Raw genomic sequence first — 17,927 nt, 5'->3', positions numbered from 1 at the left:
GTCATGTCAGCAGGAGCCATAAGAGAGGTGTGTTGTGGGAGTATAGAACAGTGAGCCACACCCTCTCTCAGAATGTTCTGGAAGGCTTTTATAGAGGGCATCACCAGGCCCTGCTGCTATTTTTGCTATATGGCAGAGTCCTCTGTATATTAACTACCTGCATATAATGGCGATTTAAGAGGACTTTTTAGTTACCAAAGAATTATTAAAATATTTTGTGTCATCTACATGTTTTCTTGTATATAATTTTTAATTACTTCTTAGACCATTTATCACAGCCTTAAATTTCAGTGATAAAATTTACCTGCCAGAGATTTCTAGAAAGCAGCAACATTCTATGAAATGTTTATAAATGGAAAGGTAATGTTTCTTTGAATTAGTTCTGAGGTAAAAGCCAAATTTTGCCCAAACTGGAGGATTATTTTTCCTTTCAGGTAGTGTTTGCACGCAGCAAGCACGCTGTCCTGAGCACGTGTGCAGCATGAGCCTCTTGAGTTTAGGTGAGAAGCCTTCCGCTGGCTTCTGTGTTCACACATGTATCTCCCTGATAGCGGATGTACCTAGAAATACTCTGTCAAGTCGTCAGTATTAGTGTGGTTCTTCCTAGAAACTAAGACAATTTTAAGAGAAGCACTGTGGCTCATAAAGAACAAATGAATGTGTATCTTGTGCAGTTATATATAAAATTAACAGAACTATATTCCCTTTCATTGATCCTTTCCTTCTGTTCATAGAAGATACAAAGATATTTAAATTTCTATAAGTATAGAAATGTGTTTTATAAAAGAAAGGGAGGAAAAATTAAGTATCAGATTTTTTTTAGTAACTTTGAAATCAGACAGTAAAATTTGGAGTGTCGTCATCAGTCATCATGTCCATACAACTGAGTCTTTGAACACAAAAAATTCTTATACATAGTAATGTGAAATTTTTTTTACTCAGGAATCATGTTATAAAGTGGTGGATGATAGCATTCAGGTTCCCCAAACTGTATATTTTGCATTCTCCCATTTCCACAATTCTAGTCCTCAATGTGTTGTTCTTGTTGTTTTTTTTTTGTTTTTTTTTTTTTTGGTAACAAGAAGGCACCCTTTTTATATTGTCCGTGTCTGCATAAATGGGTGAGGGGTGAGTTTGAGGAAGAGTCTGACTCAGGGAACTGGTTAGATGGTGATTTCATTTGTGGAGATAGAGAATACAAAAGGAGAACAAATTTTGGAGGGCAGATGGTGTCTTAGTCATCTAGTGCTGCTGTGACAGAAATACCACAAATGGGTGGCTTTAACAAGCGGAAATTCATTTTCTCACAGTTTAGGAGGATAAAAAAAAAAATCAGGGTACCTGCCCTAGGGAAGAGCTTTTTCTGTCAGTTCTGGGGGAAGGTCCTTGTCTCTTTGGAGCTTCTGCTCCTAGTGATCTTCATGTAGCTTGGCATCTCTCTCCCCCCATCTCTGCCTGCTCACTTGCTTATTTAATCTCTTTTATATCTCAAAAGAGATTGACTTAAAATGCACTCTACACTAATACTGTGTCATTAACATAACAAAGAAGACCCATTCCCAAATGGGATTATAGCCACAGGTATAGGGGTTAGGATTTACAACACATATTTTGGGGAGGACACAGTTCAATCCGTAACAGATGGTACATGACGTCTCTAGGAAGGGAATGTTCTGGAGGAACAGCCATGAAATGTTTGTCAGCAGAAACCTACCTATTCACAGCTCCAGACTTCTGCCCCCTGTGCAGAGCATTGTGGGTAGGTAGATGTTCCCTGCCCTCCTTCCAGGACCCAGCCATTTGCATATCCATGATCCTGATCCCTCAACTGGTAGCCATCTTGGTGAAATCTTTTGGGATACTATTATTCTAGAAAAATACTTCCTTTTGTTCTTGACAACTATTCTGGTAAACCTTCATTGCTATGGAAATGTTGATTATTTTGAAAATACAGACATTCACTATTTTAATTAGGCTTAAGAAAAGACTAGTCATTTCAACCTCACAGTGAGGAGAATGGATCTGAGTTAGATAAGCCTGGTTTCAAATCCTGCATCTGCCATTTATTAACTCGTTAGTCCTGGGCAAGTTACTTCTCTGAGCCTCAGCTTCCTCATCTGTAAAAAATAGTCATTGACATCCACCTCCATTAAATTGAAGATTATATAAAATAGCAGATGGAGTCAGTTCAGCACAGTACTTGACATCTTTGGTGTGCTCTTCAAATGTTGTCTTCCCTTCTTCCCTAGCCTACGTTTTTGCCCCCAGTTAGGATACAAAGTTTAAATTTTTAAGGAAAAGACAAGAGCACAATCTATAATCCATTCTGATATTTAACAGTTCTTATTGTTAGAAAATACCTCCTCCTGTTTAACACGCATTCCCTCCTGTTTAACATGCTTCAAGTCCTTCTCTCAGTTGTGCCCTTCTCCCCTTTTCTGTTTCTGCTTTTAGTCTTGCCAAATGAATATCGTGAAATATCCTAATCTTAAGATGCATATTTTTCTTAATTTCCTGCTTTTAGTCATTGAATGCAGAAATATAGTAAGACTCCAGAATCCTGTATCAACATTAACTTCCTTTATAGCAGCCAGCGTATTTAGAAATTGCATGGCTGATCTTCCATGGCTGAGTGCATCTCTGTGAAGCTTTCTAGAAGAAGATTTGTAGCTGAAGATAAGGCAGAAGCAGAAGGAGTTACCTTGGTAGCTCCTTTCAGCTTAGGATCTCCAAATCCTTCCCAATTAAGGAAGGCAATGCTCGCAGAATTTTAAGATGTTCAGGAATGTTCATGGCTGAACTTAGATTTTAAAAAGAAAGCTGCCAGGAGTCCCTGGGTGGTGCACATGGTTAAGCACTCGACTACTAGCCGAAAGCTAGGTGACTTGAACCCACCCACATGCCTTGGAAGACAGGCCTCGTAATCTACTTCAGAAAGGCCACAGTCTTGAAAATCCTATGGAGCAGTTCTACTCTGCACACATGGGGTCTCCGTGAGTCAGAATCAACTCGGCAAGAACCTCACCAGCAGCAAGCTGTCATTTCCCTCGTTACTTGCACTAACCAGATAATTTGCAGGTACTCATATAGTGGGTTTTCATATAGTAGGTTTACAGGCAGACTCTGCAAAAACGAACATAGTAACCCAAGAGAAAGAAGGCATAGGCCTCAAAGGCATCTCACTGTTTCCATAACAAAAAATCAATTTTCAGATTCCCTTAAAAACCTGAGTACTTCTATGGCCTCTCAAAGCATATAGATTTTCTTAAGAGTTAAAACAGCTTTTAAAGAGGAAACGATGAGCTATGCAGCCTGCCATATCCTGTGTTCAGAATAATTTTCATTTCTATACTTATCTGTGAAGGTTGAAGGAATGTCTACAAATATTTGCTTGGTTTCTATGGTGAAGGCAGAGAGAGATCAAGTGTGTGATTGTTTAGTGTCAAAATCAAAACTACACTATACTGTACTTCTAAAAAGAGAATGAGTGTGTTACTTGAAACATAATAGACATTTAGCAAGTGGTAACTATTTTAAGTTTCACCAGTTTAAGACGAAATTTAAACAATATAGCCTGAGGGAAAACTTGGGCCTTAAGGCATTTTAAAACTTCATTTTACAAAAATAAAATAGTCCTCACACTTTATTAAAAAGTCACTTGTTTGACCAATAATAGTGTTGGTGAACTCTCAGAATGCTTGGTGCAGGTATGGAGACAGACAGAACATTCTCTGACCATGATCTGCAAGTTTATAATATGATAGAATTGCCCTCCTTCCTGCCTAGTTTATACCTTCCAACCCCGTAAGCCTCCATTCAGCTCTCTACTGATGACCCATATCTTTGTTTGAATGTACATTTATTTTATGCCTGCTGTATGCAGCACTCTCTGAGGTGACAGAGAGAAAAAGTCAACTTAGAAATTGTCTCTACTCTCAAAGGGCTGGCTCTGGGTCTTGTAGGCACTAAGTACACAGTGAATGGGACACAGTGTGATAAGTACTGTGATCACATGTTATTGGGGAGGGACTAAGCAGGGCATGGCTCACAAGAGGTAGGAATGGAGTTGTAAGGAGGGCATTCCAAGGGAAGGTCTCAGTGTGTGGGAAGAAGGCCACTAGGCATGACAGAGCATGCATGTTTGAAGAACCTCAGAGCCTCGTGAGCGGGTTAAGGAAAGGCTTTGTGTGAAGGAGGAGCAGGAGATAAAACCAGAAAGAGGGTGAGAGTCAAGTCATGAGGACATTGTGGGTTAAGCTGGACTTGAACCAGACCCTGAAAGCTCTGGCGAATGGATGAAGGATTTTAAGCAAGAGAATGGTGAACACAAATTAAAGTATAGAAAAATTGACTATTTTGACAGCATAGAAAGGACAGAGTAGAAGGAGGCAGACTGATAGGAAACAACCCCAAAAGTAGCCCTGTGGCAGTCCATGAGGGGACATGTTCGTGATGGAACTGTCAGGGTCTGGTGATTTCATTGATAGTGGGGATGAGTAGGAAACCTGGGTAGGTAGTGATTATGCTTACAGAGAGAGGGAATATAAGAGGAGAAACAAGTTTCAGAGAAAAGACAGTGCATGCCTTTAGAATTTGAGGTACCTGTAAAAAAAAAAAAAAAAAAGTTTTTTTTTTTAGTTGTGGAAGACTGAGGCAGTGGGATATGTGGTTCAGGTACTCTGCATAGTTGTGGATGCAGTATAGATTTGGGTGACATCCACATTAGTGGTCCTCAAGGGTTGAGCATTATTTAGGAAAAGCAATTGCCCGAGAATGGAACCTTAGAAGAAACAGTTATTTGAGGGGTTGGTGGAGGAAAAGATTGCAAAGAGTCACTAGAAAGGTGGGAGGACCACAAGGACACAGGACCCGAGTATTCTGCACTTAAATCACGACACAGACCCCTACTCGTCCTTCAGCCAACTCACTTGACTTGCCTGCTTTTCTAATCTGTGATGGGACTAGCATGATGCTTCTCATAGAGTGGACACACACATGATCAATTGAATTGAAGCTCACTTAGAACTTTAAAGGCTTTATTTCTGGAGTAAGACCTTTTTTTAGGTAGACTAAGGAAGAACTGGAAAGTGCTGCTGGTATCACAGACAGTCAGAAGCTTGGATCCCTGAACTCCACCTCCATTTATCCTTCAGTGGGTCATTATCACCCCTCCCCAGACACAGCACATGGGTCCCTGTCTCCCAAATGGCTCTGTTCCTCAAGATATCCTTCTTGTCTACCTGAAGGAAATAGCTGTCTTGTTCATTTTCCCTGTGCCGCTGTACTGTGAGTCTTCTTACACTTTGTCTGAGTCAAATCAGGTTCAGCCACACCTCTATCTGTAAGTCCAGTTCCTTTTATAAAGACAAATGATCACTCAAAGGTATTTGTTCTTGGACATTATTACTCTTAAACTCTCCAGTTTAGGGAGTTGCCCTCTGTCTACTTTTAGCACTGCCATTGGGCATTCCCTGTGGTGCATTCTTGTGTCCAATCATCCCAAAATTACTGAGCACTTTCCATGCGTAAGACACTAAATGTGTGCTGTGGACAATGAATCAAATGACTATAATGGAAAGTTAAAAAGGTCAAACGGTTCATAAGTACAATGAGAGCTCAGAGGAGTCATCACTTGCAACTGGGAGAACAGGAAAGGTTTCATGGAGGAGGTGATCGTATGAGCCAGACCTTGAAAGATGGGTAGGAACTGGACCTGCAAAGACTCAGGGAAAGAATATCCCACAGAGAGAACCACACAAGTGATAGCCAGGTGGTGGAAAACCAGTGCATCAGTATGGGTGCCTGTGACCCCATGTGAGCTAGAGCAGCTGGAATCCTAGGAAGGGCAGCCTTTCTGCTGGCGAGGAAGGAAGGCATCAGAGCAAAGAAGATGACAGAGTTATTGACGTGGTGTCAGTGCTCGGAGAATTTTTCTATGAATCTCAGTCATTTTTTGTAATGTGTCAAAGCATCTCTTTCTGGCTTCTTAGATTTTAAATAAGAGAATTAGAGATGGTTCTACTATTAATTACTTGTTGCAAAGTACTTTGTGTGTTAACTTGTATTAGTGTTTAACTCAATGTTTTCCATTTCACTGGCCTTATACTGAGAAGACTATGCTTGACAGATTCAGAATTCTGATTATTTATGATATTCCTAATTTAAATGTAAAATTTTGAAGAGCTGAATTTTAAGACTTTATGAAGAGTCAGTGAAATTACCACTAGGGTTTGTGTGTATGTGTGTGTGTGAGTGTTTGTGTTTTGAAGTTTTTGCTTTTTTTTTAATAATATTTTACTGTATTTTCAGTGGAAAGGTACAGAGCAAAACAGGCTCCCCTATTCAACAATTTCTACACATACTGTTAAGTGATATTGGTTACATTCTTCACTTTGTGTCAACATTCTTGTTATTTCTATTCTAGTTGTTTTGTTCCTATTGACCTAGTCTCACAGCCCCCCAACCTTCCATCTATGCTTTGGTATATTTGTTAACCATTTGGTTTCATATAGATGGTTTTTTTGTTTGCTTTTTTTTTTTGAGTTCACAATACTCAAGGGTAATATTCATTACTTTATGAGCTAACCAGCTATTTAGCTAAAAGGTAACTTGGAACAATTTTGATTCAAGGCTTAAAGAATATCTCAGGGTAATAGTCTTGAGATTCCTCCTGTCTCAGTGGGTCCGTTAAGTTCGAATATTTTTTAATTTAAAGTTACACATTTTTCTTCCTTTCTATCAGGATCCATGTAACCGGGCACTGTCTAGTTCTTCTGGCCTCAGGGTAGAGGAGGCTATGGTTCATGTAGACAATTGGTCCTGTAGACTGGTTTCTGAGTTTTGAATTTTCTTCTCTTGTGCTCTAGACAGTACTGATCAGTAGTTGTGTCTTAGATGGCTGCTCACAAGCTTTTTAGACCTCAGATGCTACTCACCAGACTAGGTTATAGAATATAAGTTTTATGAACTATATTATGGCAATGAACTGAGTTGTCCAGCCAGTCTATGACCCTAAGTCTTCAAACCAAAAAAACAAATCTCATGAGATGATTGGTTATATCTAAGAAGTATCAGTTTCTGTGACCCTTATTTCCTTTATTTCGTATATATACAAAATATTTATTTGTGTATATATTTGTGTGTGTATATATATATAGTGTATATATATATTTAGTATTTTATTTGTGTATATATACATGTATATACACACATATACACATACATATATAAATTGAAATTACCACTAGATTTGGTTTTCAATTTGCAAAAGCATACTGGTCTTCAGTAGGAAAAAACATATATATTAGAGAGTTTTATATTGGTATGAAGTAAATAGACAGATTAGAGCACAGAAAGCTTTCACTTTGACAAAATAAAGACTTCTAGGTATTTCAGGGATTGCATTTACACAGGGCCAGATTAAGGCATGTGAAAGCCCTAAACACTGATAATCTGTGGTGCCCCCTCCTCTGCTTACTCATGCATTCGAACGGGATATGTGAGTTGTATATATATATACACACACACACATGTGTGTGTGTGTCTTAACTATCCATGATGTAACTTCTTTTAAAATGTGACTATAATTTTAACCATTGAACATCAAAGTGGCGTGCCATTTTAGTGAAATGAGATGAAATGGACTATAAAATTTTTAGTGGATGCAGATACTAAGATTTTTACTATATACCACATTTTCTACAAAAAGCCCTACCAGTTCCCCTCCACCGCGATGCTCACTTTTCCTTGTGTCCTCTCTACTTGGCATCTATGGGTTTGTTTTGGACAACTCGTGTCCCCATTTGGTTGATGCCCTAGACACGTGCTTACCTTGCTTATTGGATAATCCATCCCTGCATCCATATTCCTTATAAACCATGATCTAAATGTGAGATGTTGTTGAGGTGGGCCATAGGAGGAGAATATCACCACACTGGCACACTTCATAGTAATAAGTAATCACTAAACCAAAGGACAGGAAATGGTATCCAAAGATAGAGTTCTTGCATTACAGTGCATAACTTTTAAATATTGATTACCAGTGCCACAACATCATAGACTCATAGAATGCTAGCAGAGGACACCTTACAGATCATGTAGTCCAGATGCCTTCTTTTAAAGATGAGGATACTAAGGCTTATAGACAAGGAGTTGCCACCCACACTAGTTTCTTCATCAGTAAATTGGGTGTATTTGTTAGGGTCCCAACAGGAAGTACAAGTAGACAGCGTACTCAGAATAAGAAAATTTAAAGAGGGTTTGTTTACGGTGGCATAGTTTAAAAAGATGTGGGTTTAGGGGACTCGTAGGGAATAGTGCTGTAACTTGAGTCTTAGTTGCAGCCAAACTGTTACCATTCCCAGGCTTGAAGGCAAGAGGAAGGGGGAGCAGTTACTGTAATTCAGAGGGAAAGAATCATGTGGACTAGGCTGCCCAAAGGTGCAGTGACTTTGTAATGGCAGCACAGCCAGCTCTAGGCACCCTTGCTGGGAGGAAATCAAGGAACTCAGGACTCTGACCTCACTCTTCTGCCCCCTACTGAACTCCTGCTGGGGCTTCTCATTGACCAAACCCAATAAGAAGCCTGAGGCATGGGGTAAAAACAGGTTTACCTCCCAGGACAGAGAGCAGGATGGACACACCATCCAGAGAAGTAAAAGGAAGTTATCTGGCACAGTGGTCATAACATGCTTTTCTCATATTTAAGAATATAGCCACATTATAAGGTTGAGTCAGATAATATCTACAAAGTTTTTTTCAGGATCTTGGTGAAAGGGTACATGAATAAAAGACTGTTAAATTGAATATTCAGTGAGGGAGGTTTTCTCCAGCATGTATTTTGAGCCAGAGTTGGCCTTGTCTCCATATTACTGAATTGCTTCCAAAAGTTGTGAATAGAGATCAGATACAGGCAGTCCCCAAATTACAGATGAGTTCTGTTCCTAAGTCTGTCTTTAAGTCGAATTCATACATAAGTTGTAACAGTTAGGTAGAGTTCATGTCTAACGTCAGTTAGTCAAATGTTTGTCTTAGCATATGGTATATAGTGTACCTTTCTGAGCATAAAAAAATTAGAGAAACAATTCCGGATACACCAAAACATCTTTAACAAAACAATACAGTAATAATAATAATGATGTTTTGATGTTCGTCGCAAAGTAGCTCCATTTGTTATTATGAACCATTTTGTGTACCTCGAATTTTTAATATTATAGGCTTTACGGGGTTGGTTCTTTGTAACTACAGGTGTACGTACATTGGACGTTCATAGCCCGGTAACTGCCTGTACATCCACTTGCATAACTATCCTTGAACTCCCCCACCCCACTCCCCCTCCTGTTGCCAAATCCATTCAGCACCTTTAGAGGCCATTAATACATGTAATGATTGTAATAAACATGGTATTTTCTTTGGTTCCAGCTGGCTGCAGTGACCAAACTCTGTCCATAGTTCCTGGTTTATCTTTCCGTACTAGACAACTGCGTTGTTATCATTAGAAGCCACCTTTGTCATAGATTTCTAAATGTTGGTCTTTATGTATTGCATTCATTGTTTCCCTCAACATGTTTTTACATTTAAATATACCATTATATTTTGTCTTTAAGGATATTTAGAATTATTAAGCTTAAAGAATTCTGGAGTAGAAATTAATTGACTGTATTGTTGAGAACTTTCCTTACTTAATGCATTGAAACCTTGAAACATTTTTATCGGTATTGTCCATTATTTATAAAATTTTCAGAATAAAAATTAATAAATTTATGCTTAACTTGTGACTTAAACTGATTTTAAGTTAGTCAGTCTTCCATCAGAAGTTTCGAGGCACAGAAGTATAATAATTCCTCAGCAAAGGGAATTTATATTTTACCATCAGGAAAACTTATGATGTTTTGTTCTCATAAACTTGGAACCAAACTTGGTTGTAGTAGATATTTTAAATCCTATGAAATTATAGGAATTGTCATTATTTGGGATATTTAAAATTACAGTTTTAGGATTGGAAATCTCTGGGTCAGAAACTGTAGAATAGCCATGTAAATTAGCAAGTTAAGACTGAGGAAGCTCTCTTGATATATGAGACAATACTACATAAACTAGTGAACAACTATTAGGAAATGCTGTTCCATTATATTTGATTGCAAAAGGTAGTGATTTATTATTTTTACACATAGGCACTTGGCTTTGTTAGGATTATTTTATTTAAGAACTGACTAGAAATTTGTCTCATACAGTTCACACTCTCTTATGGAATAATTATATATAATTTAGTTGTATATATATAAAGTTTTATATAGATATAAATTTTGTACATCATAAATTGTATTTCCCAAAAACACAAGGCCAACGTGTATGAGGCAGAAATTCTTATAAATACAAGGAGATACTGAGGGAAAGAAAACAAAAACTCAATTCTCCTTTAGAATTTGACAAATAGAGTAGACAAAAAGATAAGTAAGGATTTGTGTGCGACACACTTGATAAATAAACAGTCATACCCATTCTCCCCTTACATCCCGTGGAACACAAACCAGTTATGCACGTAATCATAAAGAAAACCATAATAAATTCTGCCAGGTAGAAATTGTCTAGGTTACATTCTCTGGCTATGATGTAATAAAACTAGAAATCCAACAAATGAAAGCCAAAAATAACCTAACCATATGGAAATTTTAAAACACTTTTCTAAGCTATTCTTCAAAATAGTTTACTCTTTGATTAAAGAAAAAATTAAATTACATATTATTTAAAAGATGAAGAAATATACAAAAAGTTTATTTAAAAATCTGTGAATGTGGATAATTTAACATTCAAAGGACAATTAATAGCACTAAATATTCTCTCATTAATTAAAATTGAAAATAAGTAAGCCAAGCTTCAACTCAAAAAAAAAAAAGAAGAAGAATCAAAAACAAAGAAACTAGGAGGGGAATTTTTTAAAAGATAAAAATAGAAATCAACAAAGCAGAAAATAATACAGTAATCCTCCCCAAATGGAAATAAAACTCATATCAGTTTTTAAAATAAACAACATAGCTAAACTCCTGACAAACCTAATATAAATAGAAAACAAAAGTATACATTGGGAAAGGGAAAACCACTATAATCAAGGAAGGATATGAGATTAATTATTAAAAATACTATGTGCAAATTTAAGCTGATGCGTTTTAAAATTTAGAATAAAGATTTTCCTACCAAAAAAACAAAAAGGGTGGTTGAGGGGTGGGGCATCAGGATATGGGAGAACTGTGAGAGATAATGCTGAAAAGATGTATTGGCTCAGAAAAAGGTTGAAACGTAAATAGATCAATTACCAAGAAGAAATTAAAAAGGCTATTAAAGATATACAGCTAAAGAAGATCCAGACCTAGATATTTTTTACCAGTGAGTTTGTTTAACCTTGAAGGGGACTGATTATTCTTAGGCTGTTTATACCATTCCAAAGTATAGAAAAGGATGGAAAGCTTCCATATCTCTAATACCAAAACACGAAAAAGTAACCTCAAAAAGAAAAGTATAGAATATAGAATAATAATAATGTTATTAATAATAAATAATTAATATCCTAAATAAACATGAGCACATACCATCCAAGGGTGTATTAAAAGAATAATACACCATGATGAGGAATGATTTATGCTAAGACAAGGATGGTGCAATATTAGTAAATCTATTGATGTAATTAATATATCATTAATAAAATACAGGAGAAAGATCATATGGTCATTAGGAGTAGACATTTTAAAAAGCATTTGATAAAAATTTATGAACCATTTTGAGTGGTAACTAAATTTTAAAGGGATTAGGAGGGGACTTCCTAAGCATACCAATATTGTTCTTGTTATAATTTCGACTGTACAGGTAGTCCCCAACTTACAACAGGGTCCCGTTATGACCACTTCGTCCTAAGTTGATTCTGACATAAATCAAATACCTCTTTTTTTTTTCAGTTTTAATTATTATTGCCTTTTATTACCTGTATCTTTATAAATTGATTTTTATTTGTCTTTGGGAAGTGGCATGAGAATGATAACATCAACAAATTAAGTGCCACAACCCTGTATTAGTACATATTAGTATCCATAAGATGTTAAAAAAAAAAGAAAGAATGGTCATAAATGCAGTTTGTAGCAACTCGAATCTGTCAGGTACAACCTGACATTTACTTGATGATCATAATAGGTGTCACTGATTAAAGTATTTAAAATAAATATAGTCATTCAGAGATCATAGCCTTTTTAGAACAGTTTAAAATAATCCTATATTCAGATTAAACTTTTCATCTCATATGAAACTAGAGTTTATTTCTAATTGGGACGAGAAGATAAATGTCCGCCCTGACAATGCCTGTGTATGTCTATAAATCAATGGAGTGGAACTTCCTGGACAGTTTGCACCTGCAGCTTTGTTTGCAGTGTGTCAGAGAAGCAGGAAAATGTTCCTCCAGCTAGAAACATTGATAAAGCAGAAATAAATTATGTAACCAAAACTAGAGTCAAGGGTGTCCAACCCTCTTCTTGGTGAAAATAGTACCTTCTTTGGAAATGACTACTCATTGAATTTTGCCCAGTTATCTTTATAGGAATGATTGCCTTAAAATCTTTAGTTTGATATTTTTAAACCCCTATGTTGTGTGTTTGGTGTTGTGCTAGGCTAAATTAATATCCTGAATAAACATTAGCACATAGAATCCAAGAGTGTGTTAAAAGAATAATACACCATGATTAAAAAAAAAAAAAATACACCATGATTAGTAATGATTTATTCTAAGAAGACAGAATGGTGCAATATTAGTAAATCTATTGAAGTAATGAAAAACTTTTTAAAAAATGAATATATCATTAATAGAATACAGGAGAAAGAGCATATGGTCATTATCAGAATATGTTTTAAAAAAGCATTTGATAAAAATTTATTATCATTTTGAGTGGTAACTGAATTTTAAATTAGGAGAGAATTTTATAGACATAGCCATGGATCAGATCACACCATGTCCATGCCTGCAGGAACAAACCATATTATGAACGGTGTTACAGGATATGATTTTCAAGTAGCAGTGGGTTCAGGGAGGTGATGGGATCAGAGCTGGGCCTTGTAGGATAAGTGGTATTTCCACATAATGGAGAGGAAAAAAGAGCTTCCCAAACTAGGAGAACAATGTGAACAACATGGAGGCAAGAGCTGTAGGATATGTTTGTATAATGCAGTAATGCTCAACCCTAGCCAAGTGTCAGGGTTATGTGAAGAAGAAAAAAAAAATTCTTTTTTAAAGGAAACAAAAGAAAAGGAAAAACTCCCAAGGCCATTACCCATGGAGACTAATTGACTAAGGGTGAGATAAGGCCCGAAAAAAAAAAAAAAAAAAAACTGTTGCCGTCAAGTCTATCCTCACGCATAGTGACCCTATAGGACAGAGTAGAACTGCCCCATAGGATTTCCAAGGAGCGACTGGTGCATTCGAACTGCTGAACTTTTGGTTAGCAGCTGTAGCTCTTAACCACGGCACCACCAGGGCTCCATAAGGCGCGGACACCTATGTTATTCTAAAAGCCCTGTGGATGATTCTGATGCACAGTAAGGGTGACTAGGGCGTGAGGATATGGGAGTGCTGTGGCAGATGACGCTGAAAACATGTATTGCAGCCAGATGATAACCAGAGTAACGTTGTTTTGGTATAGCAGGCTTGCTTGCTTGTTTGTTTTTTAATTTGTGTTACATTACCAGCATCTTTCCATTAGACAGCAACCAGAGCTCCCTTAACCAAAACTCCACCCCTTGTGTTAATTCAAAGCAAAACATGTTAAGTGAGATGAAGAGGAAGGAGGAACAAATAGATATACCTGTCAAAAATCTTGGAGCCCTGGTGGCACAGTGGTTAAGAACTCAGCTGCTAACCAAAAGATCAACAGTTCGAATCCACTAGCAGCTCCTTGAAAACTCTATGGGGCAGTTCTGCTCTGTCCTATAGGGTCGCTATGAGTTGAAATCGACTCAGCGGCAACAGGTTAACAGGTCAAGAATCTTGTTCCAGTTAGATATTCCTGTACTAAAAAAAAAAAAGTTGCCGTTGAGTTACTTCCAACTCCCAGTACCCCAGTGCCGTCGAGTTGGAACCCTGTAGAGGGACTATATATATATATATATATATATATATATATATATATATATATATATAAAAAACCACCCTGAAATTTAAAACTACCATTTTATTGTCACCCACAATCCTGTGGGTTGACTGGATTCAGCTGGACAGTTCTTCTGCTTTGTGTAATGTTCACTGGGACTGAAGTTATCTGGGGGATCGATTGACCTCAGATATCCAAGATGGGTCACTCACTTGGTTGGCAGCTGATGTTGGGCTTCTCAGCATGAAGGCTGGATTCCACAAGGAAGCATCTCAAGAGCAAGCATTCAGAAAGATCCAGGCTATAAGGTTCCTTTTGACCTAGCTTTGGTAGTCCCAGAACATCACTTCCACCATATTCCATCAGTCAAGCAAGTCACTAAGACCAACTCAGATTTGAGGGAAGGTGAATTAGACTCTATCCCTTGATGGGAGGAGCAGCGTACGTGTACAAGAAGAGAAGGAACACGATGGCAGCCATTTTCGGAGACTTGGTACCACAATCTTTATGCAGCAAATAATGGAGCATCGAAATACATACAGCAGAACGTGAGGAAATTTAGATAGATGTTAACAGAAATACAGTTAGGCAAAACAATAAGAAAGAATAAAAGTGATCTGAATAATATAAAATTCTATGTAATAGATTTCAGTATTGAATTTACCCGACAATAAGGAATATACCTTTGTTTCAGGCATCCATGCAATAGCTGCTCTCTTCCCCCCCAAAAAAAGCAGTTGGACCCTTAATTGCTCTTACAAACCCAAAACCTTAACAGTTGGTATGTTTTCCAGATCTCTTAACCTAACAGAAATAATTACACATTTGCTTGTGTCATCTCATATTATGCACAGTTCTACATTAAAGGGGTCCCCTCGTTTTGGAATCCCTTTCTCTGAGTGACTTTTTTACACATAGTATAAACAATTTTGGGAAACCCTGGTGGCATCGTGATTAAGAGCTACAGCGGCTAACCAAAAGGTCGGCAGTTTAAATCCACCAGGTGCTCTTTGGAAACCCTGTGGGGCAGTTTCTACTCTGTCCTGTAGGGTCACTATGAGTTGGAATCAACTCGACAGCAACAGGTATAAACAATTTCACATTACAAATTTTCTCAAGTTCTTTTCCCATTTTTGAGTTGTTTTCTGTAAAGGGCGACATTGAAAGGGGCTTTATTTCAATTGCCCACAGTCTCATGATAAGAGCAATTTTGACTTGTCCTGGGTGCTTTGTAAGCTTCAGGGCCACCATCCACCAGGCACTGGAATCAGCCTCTAATTTTCCAGTGATGCTGCCTTGGGAACTGAGCTGGAATCATTGCTGTCACTTCTTTTCCATGTATTATGTTTTTAAGCTTAGGGAAAAAATAATAGTTTAACTATCTAAAGTTAAAACTATTTTAACTATTTAAAATAAGATTTTTTTTTTAAGTCTTTCTTTTCTTTCAAAACTGGTATCATTTTTGCTATCCTAGTAAGACAGAATCTAAGGTAGAAGCCAGGTCATGGGGATGATATAATCTCCCAGCCTGTGAGTGATGATCAGGCTTTGGTTGTGCGGTGGTTAAAGTGCTCAGCTGCTAACCAGAAGATCAGTGGTTCCAATCCACCAGCCACTCCGTGGGAGAAAGATGTGGCAGTTTGCTCCCACAAAGATTTACAGCCTTGGAAATCCTATGGGACAGTTCTACTCTGTACAATAGGGTCACTATGAGTCAGAATCAACTCCACGGCAGTGGGTTTTGGTTTGGGTCAGTGATGAATCCTATTGTTGCTTCTACCTCAGGATCACCATATGATTTATCAGAGTCCTTTCCTAACTGAATCTTGGCATTAAACCACCCAGGATGAAGAGTTTAAACAAACAGCCGTCTTCCTCAGTAACACTCAGTTTGTTTGCCATTGCAGGTCGTCACGCTGTGGTACAGAGCTCCAGAAGTCTTGCTTCAGTCCAGCTACGCCACCCCTGTGGATCTCTGGAGTGTTGGCTGCATATTTGCAGAAATGTTTCGTAGAAAGTAAGAAATACATTTTGTTTCACTCTGTTTTCCTTGACAAGAGGCTTGGGATCTTCAGTAGTTTATGTGGTGGCATAGCAGTTCTGTTTCAGGTAGGGTCATAATATCCAAAGCCACCTATTTGGGCCACTACTTCCAAGCCTGTCCTGGAACTACCTTCTCGATCGTTACAGTTTTGTGTATAGTTCTGTATGACTCTAGCTCTCAGCTCTTGAAAGCTGTGTTTGGGAAGGAAGATTTCGCTATTCTTACAGTTTACATTGTTTTTGTTGGTGATGACAAGACATGATGAACATGCAGCATATTATGGTCTTTTTAGTGAAAGAATATCAAGATACAGACTTTGTGCATAACAGAAGGACCAAATACATGGAAATTTTGATGGTGAGAATAGTTCAAAGAACAGAGAATGTTTATGTTGGCAAGGAATAGGGAAGAAAGATGTCAGTGCTGTTTTAGAATACTTTAATGTTGTCATGTGGAGGAGAAATTAAACGTATTTGAGGCTCTACAGAGGGCAAACTAAGACAATTGTTGTTAAGTGTCATCAAGTAGGTTCCAACTCATAGTGTCCATATGTACAACAGAACAAAACATTGCTGGGTCCTGCACCATCCTCACAATCATTGCTGTGTTTGAGCCCATTGTTACAGCCACCGTATCAATTCATCTCATTTAGGATCTTCCTCTTTCTCCCTGACCCTCTACTTTACCAAGTGTGATGTCCTTCTCCAGGGACTGTTCCCTCCTGATAACATGTCCAAAGTATGTGAGACAGGGTCTTGCCATCCTCACTTCTAAGAAACATTCTGGCTGTACTTCTTCTAAGACAGATTTGTTCGTTCTTTTGGCAGTCCATGGTATATTCGATATTCTTCCCCAACACCATAATTCAAAGGCATCAGTTCTTCTTCTGTCTTCTTTATTCACTGTCCAGCTTTCGCATGCATGTGAGGCGATTGAAGATACCATGGCTTGAGTTAGGTGACCCTTAGTCCTCAAGGTGGCATCTTTGCTTTTCAACACTTGAAAGAGGTCTTTTGCAGCACATTTGCCCAGTGCCATACTTCATTTGATTTCTTGACTTCTGTGGGCTTTGATTTGTGGATGCAAGTAAAATAAAATCCTTCATGAGTTCCATCTTTTCTCCATTTATCATGATATTGCTTATTGGTACAGTTGTGAGGGTTTTTGTTTTCTGTATGTTGAGGTGTAATCCATACTGAAGGCTGTATTCTTTGATCTTCATCAATAAGTGCTTCAAATCCTCTTCATTTCAGCAAGCAAGATTGTGTCATCTGCGTATTGCAGGTTATTAATGAGTCTTCTTCCAAACCTGATGCTGCATTCTTCTTCATATAGTCCAGCTTCTCGGATTATTTGCTCAGTGCACAGATTTAATAAGTGGGGTGAGAGGATACAACCCTGACAGACACCTTTCCTGATTTTATAGTCCAAGCTCAAATTGAAGGTGAAGAAAATTAAAACAAGTCCACAAGAGCCAAAGTACAACCTTGAGTATATCCACCTGAATTTAGAGACGTATCAAGAATAGAATTGATGCATTGAACACTAGTGACTGAAGACCAGACAAGTTGAGAGATGACATCAAGGACATCATACATGAAGAAAGAAAAAGGTCATTAAAAGACAGAAAAGAAAAGGCCAAAATGGATGTAAAGAAGAGACTGAAATTTGCTCTTGAACGTAGAGTAGCTAAAGCAAATGGAAGAAATGATGAAGTGCAAGAGCTGAACAGAAGATTTTGAAGGGCAGCTCGAGAAGAC

General features: G+C 37.8%; 1 protein-coding gene across 3 annotated transcripts in view; it reads left to right on the top strand.

The window, feature by feature from the left end:
- Positions 1-17,927, top strand: part of CDK6 (cyclin dependent kinase 6) — a 271,790-nt gene that overhangs the window by 175,123 nt on the left and 78,740 nt on the right. For all 3 annotated transcript variants that reach the window (XM_064289982.1, XM_064289981.1, XM_064289983.1), the window contains one exon: positions 16,031-16,140. In XM_064289982.1, the coding sequence (XP_064146052.1) occupies positions 16,031-16,140 (110 nt within the window). The remainder of the gene's footprint in view (positions 1-16,030; positions 16,141-17,927) is intronic.

The sequence above is a fragment of the Loxodonta africana genome, chromosome 8, assembly GCF_030014295.1.
Source record: "Loxodonta africana isolate mLoxAfr1 chromosome 8, mLoxAfr1.hap2, whole genome shotgun sequence".
Taxonomy (NCBI): domain Eukaryota; kingdom Metazoa; phylum Chordata; class Mammalia; order Proboscidea; family Elephantidae; genus Loxodonta; species Loxodonta africana.
The sequence above is the reverse complement of the archived record's forward strand: the minus strand, read 5'-3'. Positions and strand labels throughout refer to the sequence as shown.